Genomic DNA, 22740 nt, shown 5'->3' with positions numbered 1-22740 from the left:
CAGTGAAATACCTTGCAGCTGGACACAGAGTTTCTGCTGTGAAATGAATTTAGACTGTTCTCTCTTGTAGTATTTTTCTTGAATACCTGTACTTCTCCCCAGCGAAAAATTGATTTTGCTGGGATTTGCTGTTCCTCCTGAAAAAAAGCATAGCCGTGTGTGGAAAAAGCTTTTGTAGTGAGGTTCCTTTAAGTGTTTAGATTTGGGGGTCTGAAGAGATGTCATGTGCATGGTATGATCCTGACCTTCTCAAACGACTCTGACGCCTAATCAGCTTCCAAGAGTGCAATGAGATGAACAAATCTTCATTTGCTTTGTCCATATTGGTATACTTGTTGTGCTAGTGAATTTAAGAGCAATTGTTCTGACTTGGTTATCTTAATTCACTGTGAGTGAAACTCCCTGAAAGCAGCAGTGTAAACCAGATTAGGTTTGTAGGGAAAGGTGCATTTGGCACTTGGAGCATGTGAGAGATAAGGGACGGAGCAACATTGCTCCTGGGTACCTGCAGCCACCAGAGAGGCCTTTATGTGAAGGCATAGGAAGTAGGGAACTGTGCCCTGGAGGTATATCAGGGAGACAGAGAGATGGCATCACAGCTTATTTCAAGTGAGAGGGACTAAAAAGCTTCTTGATGGAGCATTAGGAACCCGCTCCCTTGGGCACAGTAAGTGCAGACACAGAAGGTCTTGCCAAGGTAGATATAAACCATGAGATCGGGCCCTTCAGTTCATCAGATCATCCCCCGCCCCATCTGTTTGGAAGTCTCTCATGAATTTAAAGCACATATTTTAAAACTATTTTTCAACTCTGTTCCCAAACCATTTTGGAGGTTTTTTTTAGTTTTTTTTTTAGTGCTTGCTATTGTGCCTATGTTACAGAGCCTGTCAACCCCTGCAGCACCCAGCTGTGCTGGCTGTAACCATAATTCACACAAACTGCCAAGTGCTGTTCTGCTTAATATGACAGATCCTTCCGTGATAGCTGTGCTACAGCCAGCCTTGGTGAGCATGTTGGGAAGGACGGTGCCCATGTGAGCAAGATTTATGTTTGTTAGGGCTGTGGTGAGTGAGCCTGCAAGCACTGCCTTCCCCTTTTCAAAAACTCAGAAGATTTATCTCCCCAACACATCCTGAGTCTGTCTCTCTCTTTTTTTAAATAGCTACCCCCAGAAAACTTACATGCTTTGGTTTCTCCACCTGTCCTCAGTGGAGCTTCTCCTTATCTCTTCCGCAGGGTGTCATGTCCTCTTGCAACCCTTGTGGTGGTGTTCTTCCTGCTGCTCAGCTGGATCTGCAGACAGCTGTAAAATGGAGTTTACAAGAGTCATGATCTGTGAGTGCTGTGCCATGGCACCGCAGAGGTCGGATTCTTGTACATTCCTCCTTACAACTGTCTGCACGCAGAGCTGCAAGCAGGCAAGGGACAAGAAGCCCAACTTTCCTGAGGGGAGCTTACAGAAATAAGAATACAGTTGGGAAAATAGTGTGAATTGTGAATGAACCATTCCTCACAGAGCCCGATTGCAATGCAAGAACTGGATGTGAAACATTCCTGGGAAAGGGGTATATTTGGAGAGAGTAATCAATTGCACAAGCATCCTGTTGGTGGTGAGGTATGGTCCTCTTGGTGAATTAAGGGTTCAGCTTCCTATATATGTAAGGATACTGCCTCACTCCACAGAAAGACTTAACATCAGGGAAGGACTGTACGTAGTCAGAAATGTCTGAGTCTATTTAAAGGTATTGCTTAGCCCAAAGAAAGGAAATCTACTTGAGAATACAGCTAACAGTTTTTAAGAATTCGGATGAGGTCCAGTTCCCTGTCTTATATTCAGATATGTTTGTAGGATAAATTCTTCAGACGTTTGAATGATCTAGGAACATAAATCTCACAGCCAGTACATGGGATTTTTTGCTATTGTGAATAAGTAATAAATCACTGCTCAGTATGACCACAGATGATGGATCTCTTCCTTAAATAATAAATTCAGCAGCCATGAAAGCCGTCTGTTTTGCAGGTGTACAGCCTGTCTTAAAAAGTAATTTTGGAGAGTTTTTCAACTTCTGCTGCTGCCATACAGCAGGGATGAGTTTTTAGCTCTGTATTTTGTCGTTCTCTTTGCCACTCTTACTCCTTTGGTCTTTGGTTAAGGATGCTGGTCCAGGAAGGTGGGCTGCTGGCCATTAGCACTGCTGGTTAACCAGGAGCAAGTAAGAAAGTGGCAGTGGGGTTCTGGGAGAGAGGAAATGGGGAGAGAGTCAGGGCAAAGAGTCTGTGGCTTTGAAAGCCTGCCTTGAGTGAGTCTTCCCTCATTAACCTGAACGGATCTTTTAGCTACTGGGGTAGACTACAAAGACTAAGAGCTTGCTCTTCTAGCTTTGATGACCAAAGAAAACTGACCTACTGATGGAGGAGACAAGTTGCTTTTTTCTTTTACTGATTTTCTTTTGTTTTCTTTTACTGGATCTCAGCAGGCCACAATAAGGGGTTATGGCATTGGGAAACAATTTAGGAGTCTGAAGGGTCCTGAGGCCGGGTTACCCCTGGGCTGGGCCAGAGGCTGGCTGGCTAGGAGTGGGTATCCAACACACTTGGGAAGCAGAGGGACAACAGGCAGCAAGGCCTGTAAGGTGTAAAAATTGGGTATACCACTCCACTAAAAAGGACCAGTTGTCATCCTTGGTTTAGGGTGAAAACAAACTGAAAAGGTTGCATACTAAATAAATCTAAGTTAGCTTAAAAATACTTAGGAAGAGAGAAGGGAAAATTCTCCAACAGAGGAACAGCTAATTCTCTATGGTCACAGCTGGCTGCATGGCACTGTGTATCCAGACAGATAATACTGCTTGTGAAGCACAGGATAATTATAGGGGAGTGGGTGGGGACAACAGTGCTTTGTTCCTCCCTTCCCCACAAATTTTTGGGCAATTTGGGGAGAGCCTACAAAAAGCAAAAAAGAGAAAGTATAAAGCTGAAGGATACTTGAGAAGCATTGGACAGATGGACAATTGTGAAACCAGAAAAAATGGGGGGGCTTTTGTGGGAGTTTTAAGGGATTTGACTGAGCTTTTGGGAGATCATAGAGATGAGAATTACTTTGGGGTTGGGCAAAGGATTTTGATCTTACGGGGTGGAAATGGCAAAAGAAAGCAGATGACAAAAGGGGTACTAAGAGGAGGAAACAGAAGGATCTGAGGGAAAAGTAGAAAGAAGAAGGAGAGACTAAGAAATACCAGAAAGGGAAACAAATCTTTAGCATAGGATGGGGCTAGGAAAAATACTGCCACAATGTGGGACAGAAAAGAAGATAATCAAAGTGGAGAAAAGGCAGAGAGGAGAAGGGGGGTACATTTTTGTCCTAGAAAAAGTGTCTGTCCTGCTGACCACTGAGCAGCAGTGACTGTGATGGGTAAACTACAGCTGCAAAAGCTGTTCTGACACCAGTTACAGTGATGACGCTTGTATGTACATGAAGTATCTGAGCTTTAGACTTGGACATCTTTGGTGCTAGAGTTGAAAAAGTTGCTGACTTAGGCTGCCTTGAAGGCTCTGATTTCCAAGTGGTACAGACAACTGTCTGTGTTCTGCAATTGCAATTACACAACAACAACAAACTCGACAGCCTGCCAGGCCATCAGAGCAGCCCTTCTGTCAGCTGCTTTGAGGTTTTTCAGGACATCAGGGGAGTGGTGTAGAAAACAAACCCATTGTACTCTTGTACATTCCAGGAGTTGGGGATGAGCTCTCTCAGCACAAATTTTACACTTGTCTCATGTCACCTGAAAATGACTGTTCCAGGATACTGATGCTTATACACAAACAAGCAGAAGTACCCTGGCCTGCTTGTGGGGTGTAATGCTGATACTCACTTGTGGCTGAGGCAGCATATGGTCCTTGTTTTGTCTTCTGGAATATCTTGGGCTGGAGAGACGTACTCTGTCACAGCTTGCACGTGTCAGTAGTTAGCAGTGTAGAGTCCATTCAGCTGTTTGTGTGCTGGCACATTTTCCACAGTTCCTCCTTCTCCTCCTCCCCACTGCCTCCTTCACTGGCCTAGAGACCAGCAGGATTGCCTAACTTTTCATAAGGCCAAAAGACACAATTGGAACATGTAGCTGACTTGGGGGGAGAAGCAATTAAAACAACATAGAGTAATCTTACATCAAGATTGCTGCCTGTGCTCACAGGACTGCAGTCATGCTTGCTCTGCCACTGGTGGACAAACATTTTTTAAAGCACACCGATATTTGTTGTTCATGCAGATGTTAGTCCATCATTTCTTCTGCATAATTCTGCCTGTCATTGTCTTGGGTACTGAAATATTATCAGAACTGGATTTTGGCAACTAACTTTTGCTCTAGGCCTTCATATGCATTTTTGTGTAGCTTGACAGGAGTGAACTGTCCCAGTGCTCATGCACAAACTTCTATAATGTGCAATGGGAATTGGTCAGGGTCTGTGGGAAATGGATGGATACTGCTGGTACATCAAGGGAAGTGCTTTTGCTTATGGAAATTTGCGGGGGGATAGCAGACATGGGGAGTAGTGGTGAAGGTCTGGGGTACAGTGCGTTGTTCAGTCTTCTGTCAGAAAATTCAGGATCCAATGTAATTTCTTTGTGAGATGGATGGGGATGTGGCTGAATAGTGTAATTTTTGATCCTTTTAAATTTTGAAGCTCATGTATTTCTTCTCTAAATACTTTGATCTTCCCCAGCACCCATTTGTCTGCAGATCAAGCTGATAGGAATAATTCCAACCTCTTTCCTAGGATTATTTCTTATTCTGCAATCCTGAATGAAATTCAACCTTATTCTCCATAAATAAACTTTCTCATTTCCCAGCTGTCTCCTAGAACTAGTTCTCTTCTGACCTCTCCCTCATTGACTCTGTGCTGATATTACACTTCCCCCACAGCCCTAATCTGCCAGTGTCTACACTCCTATTCTTCCTCTGCTCTTTTGCATGATTTAATTTTTTTTTGAATAATAGTGCCCACCATTTTCTGAGCTGCTCTTCAGCAATAAGCTTGAACAAGGCCTTTTATCCACAGAGTTCATACAGTGTAGTGACAAATCACTACCATTGGCAACAATTTCAACGTTTTCACCCCTTCTCTCTGATTCTAGTCTTTGGGTAAATATATACTTTCAACTGTATTTTTCTATTGGCAATAAAAATAGCACCAGTGTTTTCAAAGTGTAGAGAAGCAAGACAATGCCTGTGCCAGCATCTTGTTCAAATAGCAATTTTTGTCTTTATTGAATTTTTTTCAGTGTAACAACAACTCCAGTCATTTCTCAATGGCTTTTATTAAACTACTAAGGGATTATTCAGGCTCATCTCATCCTCCCATTCAAGGCAGTGTGAGTTCTCATATGAAAATCTTGCAAATGGGGACTTTTTTTTTCTCTTGAAATTAGGCTGTAGAAATAATCAGTAATAATCTGCCAAGGGATAGTTGTGGAAAAACTTCTGAAAAAGGAGCAAAGGGGTCATGCACATGATGTTTGCATATACACTTTCTTGTTTTATCATGCTGATATTAAACAAAGCATGCCCTGTGCCCCCTCCCTCCCTTCCCCACCCCCCAGTATTTGCCTATCATTTGCATAAATGGAGGTATTAGTTGAGTGAGAATTTGTTTGCCTTCAAAGTGGAAAGCAGGGATGTTCTCAATACTGGTATTTTTTGAAATGACACCCTGAATTGTACATTTCGTCTTTGTGTACCTGCAAACCAAACCCATTTATTTTACAGAGTAGAAAGCTTAACTCTAGGTGTCAGCACTGCAAACTGAATGTGGAGCTCTGAAAATGAAGTTTTGCTGTCTCTTAACTCCTCCAGTGCCACCAGAAATAAAGCGCAATAGCAGTTTCGCTGACAGATCCATTAAGGCTGAAGAAGAGAGCCCACACTTGTGGTTAATGGCACAAGTAGGAATTGCAGCATTCTGTTCTTACACAGCCTTTTTCTAGCTGCACTTAAGTGTGTTCTTATTAATGGGATCTAGTAAATAATGTTTAACATAAAGGAAAGAATGAGGACAAGATGCCGCTCCAAACAGTGCCCACTGTTTCAAATGGATATGTTAAGCCTTTCCCTTCATTTATTGTTAAGTGCTTATATTAAGTGGGTGTCCAAAATTATGAGAGAGCACAGGAAGCCGATGTCTTTTTCTGGTTCTAACAGGCTGTATAGATCAGCTAAATTAATGGGGTGGATGAAGTTTATGTGACTATTGCTTATACTTGAAACTGCACAGTAGCAGAAACATCGGGAAAGGAAAGACTCGATTTTCCAGCCTTTAATGCTGGCAATTATGAGGAGTAAATAAAAGCACTTTGACAGTGCAAGTACTGTGGTTATCCTGAAAAACCACATTTCTCAAAAGCACCGACTTCTGGCTTTGCATCTCTCAGCCTTATAAGGTGCTCTCATCTGCATCAAGTGATGTTGTTACATACATGAATGAAGAGCTTCTTGCCATTCTTGCTGTCAATAGTCATTATTTATCTGCATGTTTTGCTTTTAATTATGACCTGATGGCACTTGTCATGTAGTTGAGGTACTGTTCAAAGTCTGGCTGTTCGGAATGCACAGAAGTACTCATGCTGAATTGGCTTCTGAAACCCACTGATTCTGACAGGGGAGTACAGAGGTGATCATGGCACAAAACTGGAGTAATTTAGTTTCCTCCTGTGATACATCATTTTCCCCTCCTGAGATGCTGGAGCTTATTGACAAAAGTCATGTCTTTGATATTTGGGTTTAACCATGTTCCTAAATCTAAAGTTTGGTTGGGCCTTCCCTAAACTCCTGTTGTCTCTGAGCTGTTCCTGAGCTAGTGAAAACAGGCAGGACCTTGGAGAAGCACCTCTGTGAGTCACTGAGAATAAAGGTAGCAGAAGCTACAGGTGACATAGTGAAGAAAGTGAAAGGCACATGTGGAACACAGGGCTCTTAGGAGCTCATCAGGTTGTGTGTGGTCTGTGGTAGAGTACGGTGTCACATGTCTGTCGTGGAACCTGGGCTGCACTTGAGCTGGTACTTCTGGAACACGTATTGTCTGTAGTAGTAACTCGCCTTGCCCTGGGCATTTAAAGGGCTTTAAATACTGCGTTTTCTCTCTTAAAGTATGTACAGACATATAGTCTCCCAGCACATCTATATGATAAGGAAATATAGCTACTTCGAAACGATATAGAAACAGAAAAGGTTTATTTCACATACATATTCCAGGAAAAAGTCTGCCTGCAGTTAATTTCCCAAGCCCCAGGGCCTGGCTCCACCCATAGCACCATCTTCCCTTTTCACAAGGCTTTGCTTTCAAAAAAACATTCTCAAAGAAATTGGCACGGGCAGATTCGGAAAGGAAAACGATGGGAAGCAACACCAGACTCCGCGCTCCGTCCGGCTGTCCTGCTCCCGAAGGAGGGAGCCCTGTGTCTCACGGGGCAGCGCGCCGGGCTCACCGCGCGCCCTGAGCGCTGCGGGCCGGTGCGGTCGCACGCGGTGTGCGGGGCCGGGGCGGGCGGGGCGCGGGCGGTCCCGCATTGGCCGCGGCCGCCGCTCTCACTGACGCCAGCGCGGGCCGGAGGTCAGCGCGCCGGGCGCTGCGCCGGCTCCGCCGCGGCCGAGCTGCCGGGGCAGCGCGGGGGGAGCCGCGGGGCGGGGCGGGGAGGGCGGGGCGGCGGAGGGGCCGCGGCCGCCGCCGCCGCGGCCGCCGAGGAACATCAATAATAACAAGGTGAGCGCGGAGCGAGGGACGGCGGCTGCGGGGAGCCAGGCATTTCCCTGCTGAGGGATGCAGACACCACGGCCCCGGGAAACAGAGCTCTCGCCGCTGCAGCCCTTGCCGCCGGGATGGGACGCTAGGATCGTTTTCCTTCACTTCTCGCTCTTTTTAATTTTTCCTTCTCCTTTTTTTTTTTTTTTTTAATTTTTGATTTTTCACCCCCCTCGCCGTTTCGCATCACTTCTCTGCCCAAAAAACCGACCGCATCATGGAGGCCCTTTAATGCCTCCGCCCGCCGCGCCGGCTGCCCCCGCGGCTCAGGGAAGCCCTCCGGGCCGTGCTCCGCTTTCCCGAGGGGGCTCCCCGCGGCCCGGCCCGCCCCTGCCCCGCGGCACTGAGCCGGGATGCCGCTGCGGCGGCCGGAGAGCCCCGCTGCCGCCTGACGGGGGGCTCTTCCTTCCTTCCGACGACGGGATCCTGAATGTCACCCCCGCGGCGGCCGCCCGCCCGCCCGCGACCGAGGCGGCGCGGGACGTGCCCAGCGCGGCGTGAGGAGCGCAGCCGGCTCCCCGGGGCGGCCGGGCGGCTTTCGGTCCGTGTTGTTGTTGTTATTTTTGAATAAACCATTGATTTTGGCCCCCAAAGCACACCCCAAAGCACGCCCCCGGCACAGCGCAGCGCCGGGCTGGACCGCGAGGAGTGAGCGCTGCTCGGCGGGAGCGCGGACGCGGAGGTGGGGAGCGGCCCCCGGCCCGGTCCCGGGTTAATCGGTAACGCGGAGCAAGCCCGGGTGGAAAATGCGCCGTGCTCCGGGCTCGGGGGAGGAGATGGTGCTGTGCCCCCGGCCCTTCTGAGCGCCGAGCCGACGCCGGGGTGTGTGCGGTTTGGGGCTTGGGAATTTTTTTAAAATTATTTTTGATTTTGCTTTTCCCCCCCTCTTTTTTTTTTTTTTTTCTTTTCCCAGAAGGAAAGAAAATCTTACCAAGATTCTCAGATGGCTTAGACAAATTAATAATAATCTGTGAAAATACGAAGTCGACCTGTTCTTGATTTCCCCCCTTCCCTCCCCTCCAGCTCCCCAGCCCACTGCTGAGATTGAGATAAAAGGACCTGTTTCCTGGAGGACGAGGAGAACAGACACGTTTCTGGTGGTATAGAAGGGACCGATGGCAATGCTTCAGAGTGTATTTGAGACGCAGGAAAGAGATTCAACCTGTTAACAAAAAAATTAAGCAGGGGGAAAATATCAACGGGAAGGAAAGAAATATATATATATACATATATATATATACACGTATATATATACAATTTAGAAGTATTCCCCAGGTGGCCACAAAGCATGGGCTGTGTTCCAAGCACCAACCTCTCTGACAGCAGAGTGATCTGTCACAGTAGCAATGAGTCTGAGGAGTGCAATTTCCCTCACCAGACCAACACAACCATGTCTCAACAGCAGCAAGGCAACCCCGTCCCAGGATTATTCATTAAATGCTACAACACATCCACTTATGAGGCGAGGACTAATTCCTCTAAGAAAGACAAGAGGGAGAACAGCCAGAGCATGGAGGCAGAGGCCCAGACCGGCAGATCCAGTGTTAAGGTAAAAAGGGTGCTAAACATGAGCACTGTTTCTCTCAGAACCGGAGTTGGCTGTAGCGGTTTAACCCAAGGAGTCTCCCTGCCTTTGTGGGGGAGCTTTTCCTGGCTTGAGCTGTTACTTTCGTTTATAAACTAATCAGTGTCTTGAAGACTTTATAGAGGTACCCAAGTTTCTTTCTTCGTTCCGCAAAATGTGTTTTCCTAATTCCGGAAAGGAGAGCGGTGTAATTGACCTCGTCGGTCGTTGGAGCCGGGGCACGGGTCTTGCTTCTGAACCTGGAGGGGCCCGTCCGTCCTGGTGGGACTCTGCCGTGCAGGGGAGCTGCCCTAACTCATGTGTGTGTGCTGGGTCGTCCCTTGGTCCTGTTTGTGCTTGTCTTGTTTGGAAGCATGGGCAGATCGCAGACTGAAGCGATCTGCTTGCTGGGCTGATCAGTTTGCCTACCTCTTCCATTCGGAAAGTTGAAGGGAGAGCGGCAGCGTGTTTTGCTCTGGGTACTGATTTACATTAACAACTTGTTGACCTTGTCTGTAGCTGCAAATAGGGTATTTTTGTAGGGTTTTTTACATGTGTTAGCACCCATACTTTTGAGTAGAGATACACCACAAGACTGTATGAAGTCGAGAGACACATACTGAAAAAAAAATTATAATTTGTGATTATTTTCTTTAAAGTGAGACAGTTTGTGGTGCGGTCACTTGTTTACTTTCTATGGATGGGCTGTTTGTTTGTGGGTTGTACTTTAGTTCCTAATGCTATAGGCTTGGATTATGCCTTTGCTTTTCTTGGGGAAACTATTTTTATTTTGTAAAAATAAGTAATTGCAAGTGTAAGAAAAATCAAATTGTAGCAGCCCAGGGGGTATTGTATAACATGGCTGATCTGTTCTTGTTCTGTGATAAGAACTGAGATACACATGCTGTAAATATAAGATACATGCTTGAGATGCAGGCAAGATCTAGCTGAATGTCAAGCATTTTGCAGATTAGCAGAAAGTCGAATGATTAGTAGTTTTCTTAGGATTTTTACTTGCATGGCTTCTAGAGTATTGACCTGGAATAATTAACTTCAGTTATGTGAGTGATTTTCTTCAGTTGTTTTCCTTCAGCTTTAGTAATCTCTGTTCATAAGAGTTTTAAAAAAGTCTAGAAAATTACCAGACACTTTGTAAGTAGTGAGTTGGAGGAGGAATTAACAATACTTAAGGCAGAATGTGAAGCTGAATGGTGTTGTATTAAAGTAAATTTTTTGTGTACAGGAAATGAACTTTACAGCCTTATTCACACGCGATAGACATGCTTACGGCTTATTTAACACAGTAACCACACTAAGGAAGCTTAAGTTTTCATCACAATCCAGACAATTGTCTTGTTACCTGAATTTTTAATAGTGATTATAATTGTATGTTAGCAAAATCTAAACCAAAAATAGTCTTAAAATTTATATTCTGTGAATGTCTCCTGTGTGCTTGCTTACAGGGAAAACCCCCTCCTAAAATCCTTTTTCCAGAAGCACGCGTGGGAAGCAGTCTTAATTTTGTTGAATTTTGTTGTTCAGTTTCAAGAACTTTGTGCGAATTCTTGTTATTGGGTTTGGATAATTCAGCCAGACGCTATAGGGTTGCTGTTGGTTCATATGCATGCTGTCATCTCATTGGCAGTCACTCAGGTTTTTATCACTCGATCCCATTTTCTGCCCTTGTCATCACTCTAAGCACAGTGCTGTGAAAGATGGGTTTTGAGGAATGAGAGCGGAGTTCTGTTTGCAATCAGCTGAATGCAAAATCTGTTGGACACGTCACATCTGCATTATTTTCATGTGCAAAATCCTGTAATACTCTCTAGAGCTGTAAAGCATCGTGGTATTTCATTCTCTGCTTTTATCATTAGTGTGTACAGTGCGATCAGATTTACAGTTCTTAGTGTGCCAGATAACTGTTATCTCAGAGATTGTGCCGGAGTGAGGGATCGCTGGAGAGCAGTTTTCACAGTACGGTGAAGTTGTTTACGAAGAAATAGTGTGAGAACATTGAAAATAATGGACAGGAGTCTGAAATTCCTGAAGCCAAAAGGAGCATTGGGCAGGATGTTTTGTCTGTTTTGTAACTGAAAGGATTTTTGATTTGAGAAAGAACTGTAAGAATTGGGGTGTTACTAAGAACCACTGCTGTTCTTCAGAGTGTGCACTACACCCTTTATGGCCCCAGGGATCCCTTCAAACAAACACAGCATGCTACAAACGTTTTGTGCTTTGGGCAGTGGTAGTGTCACCCAGAATTTGTGTGAATAGTCCTGAATGACATTTTCACTTGGTTTCAGGTACTTTAAATTAAATTGTTATATATGTACAGGTTAAAGCCAAGAGAACGCTGTGTTAGAGCTAAGAACAAAACTTGGCCTATGCGTAAATCTCATATTTTCACTTTGGCTGGCATTAGTGTTAAGTTTATTAAAACATGTATAATAGTGCAATAATTTTTATTGAATCAGTTTGTTATCTATAGTGCACATTTTTCAAGTCAGAAAGTGTAAGAAAAGAAAAAACCCCATGCTAATTATAAAATGGCTTTATATATATTACTAATTAACCCCCCAACTTATTCTGGTTTTATGTTTATGTCTTACTATATCTTTCTTCTGGTAAAATATCAGAGGAACATTTTGTGGATGTGCAGTGTGAGCATACTGTATTTTGCGATTTGCATCAATTTATAAACTGTAGCTAAGAAAGTTACCTGTTCTTTCCTAATATGGAAAACCCTAAGTTTATCCATCCAGATTTGCAGAACAATCCCGAAAATATGTGTGTATGAAGAGATAAATGCCATAATACCTATTTCTGGTGTATGTGAGTATGGTGATAGTACATGAGAAACGGAGCAACCCTTTTAAGTCATGGCACCTGTATCTCCCTCCTTAATTAGTATTTTCATATGTGGCTTTTATTTGAAAATTTATGAGCATCTTGGAATAAGTGCCATATCTAAATAATGAACCAGCCATGAAAACTCTTCCCTTAATTTTCGATGTATTGACTCTGCAGATTAAACCCTGTACTAGTGAAAGATGAGCAGGACCTAGATGAAGGGACTTCATCTAGGTTTGATTATCCAGTGCTACATAAAGAATATCAAATTACACTTACCCAGTACTGTTGCAAAGGAGAGTTTCCCTGATTTTTATTTTAACTTTAAAATTCTCAAGAAAGCAGGCTCAAAATTGTAATAGTATGGGGGGGTTTTGTGTATATTAATGATGATTTTCAGACATTTGCATAGTTGAATTTGTGGGAAGGGTTCCTGGCTTTACAGAAACCTGCTTAAACACCTTTAGAATAATAATTGTTTAATCTATAACATAAGTGGAGTAAATGCTGAATGGCATAAGTACTTCATGGGCATTTATTTAAAATTGTCTTGGGTATTCATCATCATCTACTATCCCAACATCCTGTGCGTGTGTCACTCTTCTACAGTGCATTAATATACACTGTAGTACATAGATTGCACCTTGATTTTGCTCTGTCATTCTTTTCCATACGTAAGATTTCCTTCCTTTTTTTTTTTTTTTTTTGTGTAACTCTCCCTGTCGTGTACATTTAATACAGAAATATTTGTGTTTGGGTGCAAGGGGATCAGAGAGTAAATCCAAACTTCCTTTATTTTAAACTAAAATGAATCCTAAGCCAGAAGGACTAAATGTGAAAGTCTTTTGATTTATCAGCTGATATAGGACAGACAGTTTGAATCCCTGCCCCTACAGCCAGTAAGTTTTCTGCATTCAAACCTTGTGAAATTGCCTGTGAATTTTGCAGTCACTGCAAACCAGTGGTTGCATAATTCTGCATATAAGAGGCTGTGTGCTATATGGTACCTGCAGTGCTGAAGTGGATCTCATTTCAGCAGTTAACAGCACGTTGTTTAGTCCATTAAGCTGTCTGCTCTTTTCCTCCCTGTCTGGTAATTCCTTTCCCTTGGAACACATGAGCGCTCCCTCCCTTAGATACTCCCACACTTTCTGTCCATGCTTCCACTGAGGCCATCCACCCTCTCTTGAATCCTCCCTGTTCCCACTGAAACTGTCCTCAATCATTTCCCTGACAAACCTCCCATCACCATTTCCCTCCCACTTCCACTGACGTCAGCTCTCCTGTGCAGAGATCCTTGCTTCCACTGAGAGGATCCTTCCCACGCTGAGATACATGAACTTTTCTCAGTCTTTACGGCTCCAGACTTTCAGTCTGGTACTTTTTATGCTGTTGTTGCAAGGCTTGAACTCTTTCTTCAGGGGATGGGAGTGTGATTTTTCTGCCATACGAAGTGGTGTAGTAACATGTGTACTGGGTTAATTTTTAAGTCTAATTTTTATCTTTTTTAAATTTCTTGTTGTTTGTTATGTAAATTGGAAAAAACCCCCTCTAAATCACTCACAGTGTATGGATGGCTACAATACTGAGACAGCATAAGCTGTGTTTTCAATTTTTAAATCATTATTACTGGTACCTCTCCTGATCATGCAAACCAACTCGTGCAAAATGTGTCACTGCATCTGAGGGCAATTCCTTGGGTGACTGAGATAAGGACGGTTAGAACCTGAATTTTTTGAGTACTTACTGTTGGTAAAAACTTCACCGAAACTCCTTTCAGCTGTAAATTCATCTGCCAGGCATGAAGGACTGACTTCTTTCTACCCTTTTCATTGTTCTTCACTGCTGCTGGTCTGAGCTTGCTTTGTGTCTCTTCCTTGGCCATTTTAGGTAGTTAAGTTTCAAGCTTTTCCTTTTCTGCCCCCTGAATGGGTCAATAGAGGAAGTATTAAAACCAAGCCTTTATTTCTGCAGTTCTAGATATTTCTTTTACTGTGTTGTACCCTTTGTATTCTTAATTGTATGGCTCAGATTGAAATGTAAGTACATCCAGAGTGAAAAATTTTCTAGTTGTAGAATGTACTTATAAGCCAGGCAGAATAACGAGAGGTGATATACTAATTAGTTCTGTCTCTATTTGTACCATTCCCAATATTACATGTGGTGTGAAATTCTAATGCAAGTTATCAGCTTTGCCTTGCTGTTTAAGGTGCTAGCAATTCAGATTTTACATCCAAAATGTTAAGTTTAAATATAAATTAAAGGTGTGAAATGGTTATACCAGCTTGCAAATGCTTCTTGTTCAATGAATTGTAGATTAGAAGATGCTTATAATCTATATGAGTATGAAGAATGTCTCATTAAGAAAAGTTCATAGTTCATTTGAAATTTATAAAAAGTACTGTTTGGAAACTGTTTTGCTTCCCATTTTGCACGCTTTAGTATTTGTTCCTCATGTTCAAATAAATGTCCGTGTCAAGAAAGGGAGAGGTATTTGAATGAGAATTATTTTTAACAACCATTGAAATTGTTATATCCAGCAGTCGCCACTACCAGCAGTGATAAATTGCTGTTTTGTTTTAGTTATTATACGAACGTTTGTTCACCTCTCTTGGCTGTCGCATTGAGAAAGGACTCCAGAATTGGGTTACTTGAGCAATACTAACAATACACTGAAAATATTCCACTTTTTGAGCAGTTGGAATGTCAACTGACTTTCAAATGAGTCCTCAAAGAGGAAATGAATATTTCAAGATACGGACAGCTAAAGCTTTTATTAGCTCTCAGGAAAAAGTGAAAGAAACTTAAAGCAAATACGATAATGAGCAGAGTGGCCCCAAGGTGAAATAGTTTCAATACAAGCTTTATGTAAGGTGTCATTTTATCAGGGGGCCACAGAAGCACCTGCACACATAGGAGAACAGTTTAGCATTGTGTTCTGTTTTGGTGGTGTGTATGGATGTAATATGCCCACACTGTAAACTGCTTTACCAGCCATGGATGGAATTAAAACATTGTTAGCCAAGATGGCACACAGGGTGTTATTTCATGTCCAAAGCTCAGTTTTTCCATGTGAATTGCAGTGTTTTATGTGTCAGACCTATTCATCCAGTGGAGCTTCACTAGGAATTTGCTTGGCCCTGTGACATTGTACACATTGCTATCTGTTCCTTGAGTGAAATAATTAGGTGTCTTCATTTAACCATAATTTAAATTGGCACAGGATGGCAAGGTACAAATGGAATAGCTTTAATGTGTGTGACATACTAAATAGTTTTATTTGTAGGATTTCAAAGGCATCAAGGAAGTGATGTTAAAGCCCTCTGCTTTGCAAAAACATCATAGAATGACAGAATACGCTGAGTTGAAAGATTTCAGCATCAAGCCCCTTTTAGGTTCTTTCTTGATATCCATGTTAAAGCCAAAATGTAATAAATGATGTTGTTACACATGCTGTGAAATTAAATAGCAGAGTCTCTAATTCATGCATTCTTCCAGACCGTCCTCTTTTACTATGGCTTGTACTCCTGGCCTCAAATCAAACTTCCAGGCCCTTTTCTCTTCTTCCTTGTAAAATCTGTAACTCTGTCGCTCTGCATAAAGTAAAAAGCTCAGCATTCTGTAAGCCAGCTCCCACATGTATGGCTTTGTTCCAGGAGAAAGGAAGAGGGCTAGAACCTACTTTTTGACATGAAAATGTGTTGACAAAAATTTTGCTGTATCTATTTTGAATGTAGTTGACATGGTAATTTGAGATGGGGTTTGATAGTGTTTTAAATGTTCAAAGCTAGTCTGCATAGTAGAGAGTTAATGTCCTTGCACAGCAAAACAACTCGGAATAAAAAAGGAATATTCAAGATATAAAAACAGTTTGTGGAATAAAATGCTAATGAAAAAGACTCTGATTCCAGTATTAGGGGGACTCGAATTAGGATTCTCGTCTTTGCTTGAAGTAGGAGGAAATGGGGCTTTTGGTTCTGCCACTCTATTACATGATAGACAATTTTTGAGCACAAGATCCCTAGAAATTAGGATAAAATCTTTTTGTTGGTGTAAAGAAAAATGTGTTTTTCACCAGATAAATCTTTAATTTCTGAGTGAACTAAATTGATACTATTTCAGGGATTTTTTTTTAAAAAATCAGGATGTATATTAATGTTTGCTAAATAATATTTTTAACAGATTTAAGATGTGTCTGTTTCTTTACTGGAAATGAGAATTTTTTTTTTTTTGCAAAAGAAGAATTAATTTGCACATTAATTTGAAAGTTGCGTAGGAAACTTCAAATATTTTATATGCCTTTTTCAAGTTAAGAGATATTTTCCTTTATAAATCAAACACTTTACATTGTGACATGAATGGATTTCTATCTTGTTAAGGGGAATATGTTAACTTTGAAATCTTTTCGTTGTTTTTTAGATTTCCCAGTTTCCTAAGTAAATCCACACAAAGAAAACACAGAATCACTGTGCAAATGTGAAAGAATGACATCCTCTACTTCCCATTGTTTTTCATTTTGAGTTTCAGTGACCTTTAGCTCCCTGCTGGGATGCGGTGGAAACTTTATGAGGCCCCATCTTGCCACTAAAAGACGATGTATTTTTAAAGTTACACATTTACTATCGTGTTCTGTCTTTGAGTTTGAGGTTGTGTTATCTCTAATAAAATTTAATCAGACAAACAACCTCAGTAAGTGATCAGCAGGGTAAACCTTTTTTAATAAGAATCTTGTTTGAAAAAAACTATGCTAATGCATAATTACATTGATCCACATTGAATACAATCTTTTGTGTACTCAGGAGTATCTATCCTTTTGCATCGTCAGGTAGATGTTCCTCATTCACACTGAGTTATCAGAGTTGTGTCTCTTCTGAACTGAAGTGCAGAACTCTATTTTACCAGAGTGGTTTTAATTCCAAGTTTGAATATACAAAATTATCTGTGTGATAGGTAGGTAGGTCAAGATCAATGTTGAGCTGAGATGACTAGTTTGCAGGTCTGAATTCTTTTTGGAATACTGTCTGCCATTCCTTTTAATTTTTAAGTTGCTTTTTCCCTTTTTTTCTCCATAACTTTTTATAAGTTTGGTGAGAAATTCCACAAATGGTTGAGGACAACTACCCCTATTACTTCAGTTACTTGAAGCAGAAGTGATGTGCCTTAAACACAGTTTAACTGCCTGGTAAAAATTGCACTTTTCCATGAGCTGTAACTCAGACATAAATATTTTGGCACAGGATGAGTATCAGAATGTAAGTGTACAAGTACTGGAATCCAGAGCTTTGCCACACTCTAAAGTGTGGATGGCATGGGATGTGGATGGCAAGATATCTGCATTTTATTTTTCAAACCAAAGCAAAGTATTATTTTCAAATACTGAAGAGATTTTTTGGTGGGCCAAATTCTTACCAAAATGACAGTCTTCAAACCCCATTAAGATCTGTGGGCTCAAGGGTTGCTGCTGTGCTTCAGGTAGAATAACTTTGAATTTCTAAGCATTCAAAAGGAATTTTTTTCCCTACTTATTTGTACCTTTGTAGTTCTTGACTTGCATCTTAGGATCCTTCTGTAAGCAGTGATGCAACAGTGTAGCCAAGGCCAGAGATAGTGAACTGAAATCAGAAGATCCAAACTTCCCCTGGTTAGCGTGTGTGGCTCCTTGGCCAACTTACTATTTCCACTTGAATGCTTGATCTTAATTATGTGTCATGAGGGATCAGGGCCATCGTGTACCCAGGAACATAAGAGCTGCACTCAGATCAAACCGTGTCCATGTATGCAGTGCTCTGTCTCTGACAGCCGTCAGCAGAGTGTGCTTTGGACTAAGATGCAAGGCATCTATTTAAAGGTACAAAAATGAGAAGAGTTCTTCATGTTCCTCTTCTGGCTTCAGTCTGAACATACTGATTTACTTCTCATTTTTCACCATTCTGGCACGTAATCTGATACCAATATTTTAGTTTTATGTCCTTAAAACTTAGTTGCTAAGTTGTCAAATGCAGTAAAAAAATTGTACTCTTGAGTAGAATTTGTGAATGGAGAATTAATTTCCAAACCAGTGTTAGCACATACTTATCGCTGAAACACCACCAGTGTGAATGGCTGATGTATTTGTTTCTGCAGATACTGTTGCAGGGACCAAGAACAACCTATGAAAGTTTTTTAAAAAAAGCAGGAGACATGAATTGTAACTAAATATGGGTTTGCATTTTGAAGAGGACTTCATGACCAGAGAAACTAGTTTCTTTCATACATAAAGCAGATGAAAAACAGCTGAGGGTAAAATTGATATTTTAGGGGAATGAAATGCTTCATAGCCAGGCAAAAGGGGTTTTGCAAACCCAAACAAATTTTGCTTTGTTAACAAAAGGAAGAGTAAGTCCTGTGAACTCAGGCACTGCTTCATGCTTCTGTTGCTTCTGCTGGAACTTTTAATTTACTTAGTATTTGGGGTTGTTTGTTTGTTTGTTTGTGGTTTTTTGTCTTTGGCTGGAAGGGATCAGCTTTTTGCAGAATTTCAGATGAAACAGCTGTTCTGCTTACACTGTCAATTAGTTATGTTATCATATGTCCTCAGTTCTGGAAATGGTGGTCTTGTTCCTTGCTGTGTAATGCCATGGAGCCGAGATCTGTCATGAGAGAGTGAGGTTGAATTCTGTGGTAGTGCTGTCAGTCACAGCCCTAAGCCTACCAATGACACTTTTTCCTTCAGTGAATAATCTCACATTTTACCTTTTCCAAAGTACGGAATATTTTACTTTGGGGCAGCTGCCTACTTTTTAGGAGGGATTTGTGTTTTCTGAAATATTATTGCATGTTACAGTTCTTTAAAATGAATGCATTAGAGCAGTAGCTGTTGGGAACCAAGTTTTCTCCAAAAGCATCTGCCTCTGGCAGTGGTACCTAGTAGCAAGAACCAACTTCTTGGAGATAAGACAGATTTAGCTTTTATGATCCTTGTTCATAATAATGAAAACTCATTGAACTAATGAAGCTTCTCAGTGAGGAAGCTGAGCTATTCCTCTCCCCCCTGGCTTTGGTGAGAAGGGCAGAGATAGTGTTTGTCCCCGAAGGACAGGCAGTAGTGTCAACCTGCTGGTTTGGTAGCAAATAATAAAAAAAGAGAAATTCTGTTGGGCACTGTATACTGTTGATTCCTAGAGCTAAATATTGATGTATCAGCTTTCGATATTTTACTGAAAAACATAACTCTGTTGTCACTGTTTGTATGTTATAACAGCTGGAAGGTGTTTTTTTCTTTTTTTTTTGTATCACTGCAAAGCCTCAGAGTGGGAGTGGGGCAGAGGGAGTTGGTGGGGCAGAGGTTGGCGGGAGATATGGGAATTCTAGTGGCCTGTCAGATCCTCAGACTTAGCCCCCAGTCAAAGTGTGACTGACCATGGGAAAATTGCCAAGCACCAAATTTTCAGAGAAGTGTGACTGAAGTTCGCATTTTCTAAAAATCTGAGCTCTCTTATGAATTACTTACAGTGAGATTCATAGCTCGACTGTCAAAAAAAAGTGAGCTGAAATTACCATCTCTTATTTTGCCAATTAAACTAAAAAGGACTTCTTTTTGGAGGTTACATAGCTCTGGAGTTTTCTCCTAACTTTATCTTGGCTGTTCTGGTTGCTGAGAGCTCTTACAAGGCTCTCTTGTGCTCTTTGGGCGATATAAACTCTCTTCTGCTGTGCTCTGTTAAGGCTGTGGGACACTGATAATGGGGTATTTTTTGCTTTGTGGGGTAACCTTGCTTTGTTGTTATACAGAGTATAAGCAAACCAGAGAATTTTAAGGATTGTGGAAGTGAAATAGACCTGGTGCAGATTCAGAGAATGACAATCTTTGCCTACATTTTTTCTGTGAGCTTTGGAGCTGTTCTATGAAGCACAGGCTGCGAATCTAAGAGGTAGCTGTGATTTGCAACCCTTTATTCTTTGCACAGGAGTTAGGCTGGTGAAGAGGTGCCTCCCTGATATGTTGCATTGCACTGTTATTGCCTCCTAAATTAAATCAAGACCAGAGGCCAGTGTAGAGTTTCAAGTGGTGGGTCCAGCACTTGACTCAGAGGCCACTGTGAGATATAGTTTAGTTGTGGAAGTCTCAGTTGTCTCCACAGGGATCTTTACCTAGTTATGGAAGAGTGATTTGTCCCAAAAAGTTGAGAAGCCTCATAAATTCTTCCATCATCAGTTGGAACAAGGACATTATCTCCCTCAGCCGGTTGTTTTCTAAAGTGTGTTTAGCAATGAGGCCGTGTGGTCTCTTGCCCTTTCTCCACGGATGACCTGCAAAGAACTACCATCCCCCATCAGGAAACCTGATCCTTTTGGTCAATGGTCCCTTACATTTTTTCCCCAGCTGACTGGCATTCCAGCTGACTGATCAGAGAAGTACCCAGTTGTATCCACTTGTTAGGATTTGCTGTGCCAGGGCTATTCCATTTCAGGACAAAGGTACCAAGGAAGTGTGTTGTGTTGAGCAAACCTGAAAGCAGAGCAGCACTTCCCTGGCTGCAGCCAATCACTTTGACTACTTTGGGATCTAGTTTCCTCTTACACCTGTAACAATACACTCAGTAAATACTCATGTGAAAAATTACCTGGGAGTCTTTAAATGCTTGACTACTATTAGCTTCCTGCCACTTTGTAAGAGGTACAAGGACCTGTAGAGTGCCTTGTTGTTTTTTTTTTTCTTTTTTTTTTTCTCTCCATTTTGCAGAGAGATGGGTGTGGGTGAAAGGCTTGGCATTTCTTTCATCATCTTTCCCAACATCAGGAGGTTCCAAGCCAGCAGGTAGAATTTCTAGGAGCTTCTTCTAAAGGATGGCCCTTTAGCCCTTCCTAACGTAATTTAATGCTTTTTAATATAAACTAGTAAAACAATTCATGTAGAGAAAAAAGCATGACAGAGGATTGCCAGGGTAAGGGGATTGTCGCTAACAGCACTGCCTCTCTGCTTTTGCTGGGTGTTGCAAGAGGTCTTCAGACCCTTAAGAATCTGAGTTAGGTTTGGGAAACCTTGACCTCTGTATTGAGGAATGATCTGAGGCCAGTGGTAATGATTTGTTTAAACACAAGTTCTTAAATGCAGATTAATTGATCGCTCTGACTTGGTTACTACAGATACTTTTGTCCTAGAACAGAAATAAGCAGACTGTCCAGAGGCTATATATGTATGTATGGGATGTTTGCCAATTAGCTTGTGATTAATTTAAATAGAATACAACCCCCTGACTTAGTAAACCCTCAACTGTGGCAGCTCAGCCACAGCCACTTGTCCTCACCCCAATACCACTATCATCCTGGCAGGCCATGTAAGACAGCGTTGGCTTTGCAGAGTTGTATCTGCAGCGCTGTGTACCTCTGTACTACAAATCTAAGTATTTTCAGTATCTGTTAAAGGAGGCTTGAACTGGTTTTAGAAGAAGCAGGACTGCAGTAATAAATCTGATCTCTTGAAACATGAGTTGGAAGTTGTACCCTCCTGTCAGCAGGTTCACTGTATGATGTATTGTGGAGCTTTGGCTGCAAAGAAGCTGTAGCCTGCAGTTAATGAGCTGTTCAAAGTAGCTGTGAAATTGTCAACTTAATTAAGCCAAGTTTAGTTAACAGACATCTTTCAAAGATTTTGTGTGAAGAAGCAGGCTCTGGAAATACCCAACTATGCACTCACTGTAGGAAAGTGCTGTGTGCTTTTCTGAACCAAGAAATTAAGAGCTCATGTGGTAAGAGAGAGTGCTATTTAACAGAGTGTTTAAAGAAAGCCCCTGGCTGTCCCAGCATGTTGAGGAGCTTCATAGATTTTTCTATTTTTAGAGAGTTAAGAAGCATAAGCACTTAAAAACAGTCACTGGATTGCAGCTCCTGTGTGATGCTGATTGAAGATCTACTGTATTTTTTCACAGTTTTTTTTAAATCATCATACATATGCAATTCTTTTCATTGATGTCTGTTTCTTTATAAAATAACTGATCTACTTTATTCTTGTGCTTTATCCTTCCTCCCTTTCTCTCCTGATAGTATAGAAAATTTAGTCTGTGCGCTTCTAAAACACCTGCTGAAGGCAGTGGAGGCTGCAGTTCAGCTAGCTGGGTTTCTTCAGCTTGTCCTTGGAGAAAGAGTGAATAGTGTTGCAAAGACATTTGCAAACCTCTGCTGCCCTTGACCCTGAAAGGACCCATCATATGTTACAGAAACAAGTGTGTAGGGTCTTAGGTGATGAGGCATCTCATCTCACCTCGGATGTCAACATTACAGTGGTCTGTTCTTCATGTTGGTGATTTCTTACTGACATAACTAGGGTAAAGCCTGGCTTTAATTGCAGCAATACTGATACAACTGTGCTTGTGGCAGTGTAGTTTATGCCATTTGAGAGTACAAATACAATGGTATGGCTTTTTCCACAAGAGAAAGCTTTCCTGTATTTCTTGACTTGTTGAACTGTACTTAGGACACATTTCTGATTTAGGCAAAGTCTTAATACTGTCAAGGCCAGGACTGTATGAGGGATGTTACCTAGCCTAGAAGTATCA

At 41.9% G+C, this 22740-nt stretch overlaps 1 protein-coding gene across 4 annotated transcripts in view; it reads left to right on the top strand.

Moving 5' to 3' along the window:
- The window catches only part of PDE8A (phosphodiesterase 8A), a 144941-nt gene that overhangs the window by 17160 nt on the left and 105041 nt on the right, over positions 1 to 22740 (top strand). Inside the window, exons 1-2 of one of the 4 annotated variants that reach the window (XM_017805003.1) lie at positions 7715 to 7752; positions 8815 to 9340. The exons of 2 other annotated variants lie outside the window; for them this stretch is intronic. In XM_017805003.1, coding sequence (XP_017660492.1) covers positions 9080 to 9340 — 261 coding nt within the window. In that variant the 5' untranslated portion in view covers positions 7715 to 7752; positions 8815 to 9079. Of the gene's footprint in view, positions 1 to 7714; positions 7753 to 8814; positions 9341 to 22740 lie in introns of those variants that run through there. One more of the 4 variants, XM_017805006.1, reaches the window with a different exon arrangement.

The sequence above is a fragment of the Lepidothrix coronata genome, unplaced genomic scaffold (assembly GCF_001604755.1).
Source record: "Lepidothrix coronata isolate B3197 unplaced genomic scaffold, Lepidothrix_coronata-1.0 Scaffold11, whole genome shotgun sequence".
In the NCBI taxonomy this organism is placed as follows: Eukaryota; Metazoa; Chordata; class Aves; order Passeriformes; family Pipridae; genus Lepidothrix; species Lepidothrix coronata.
This window is presented reverse-complemented; position numbering and strand designations above follow the sequence as displayed.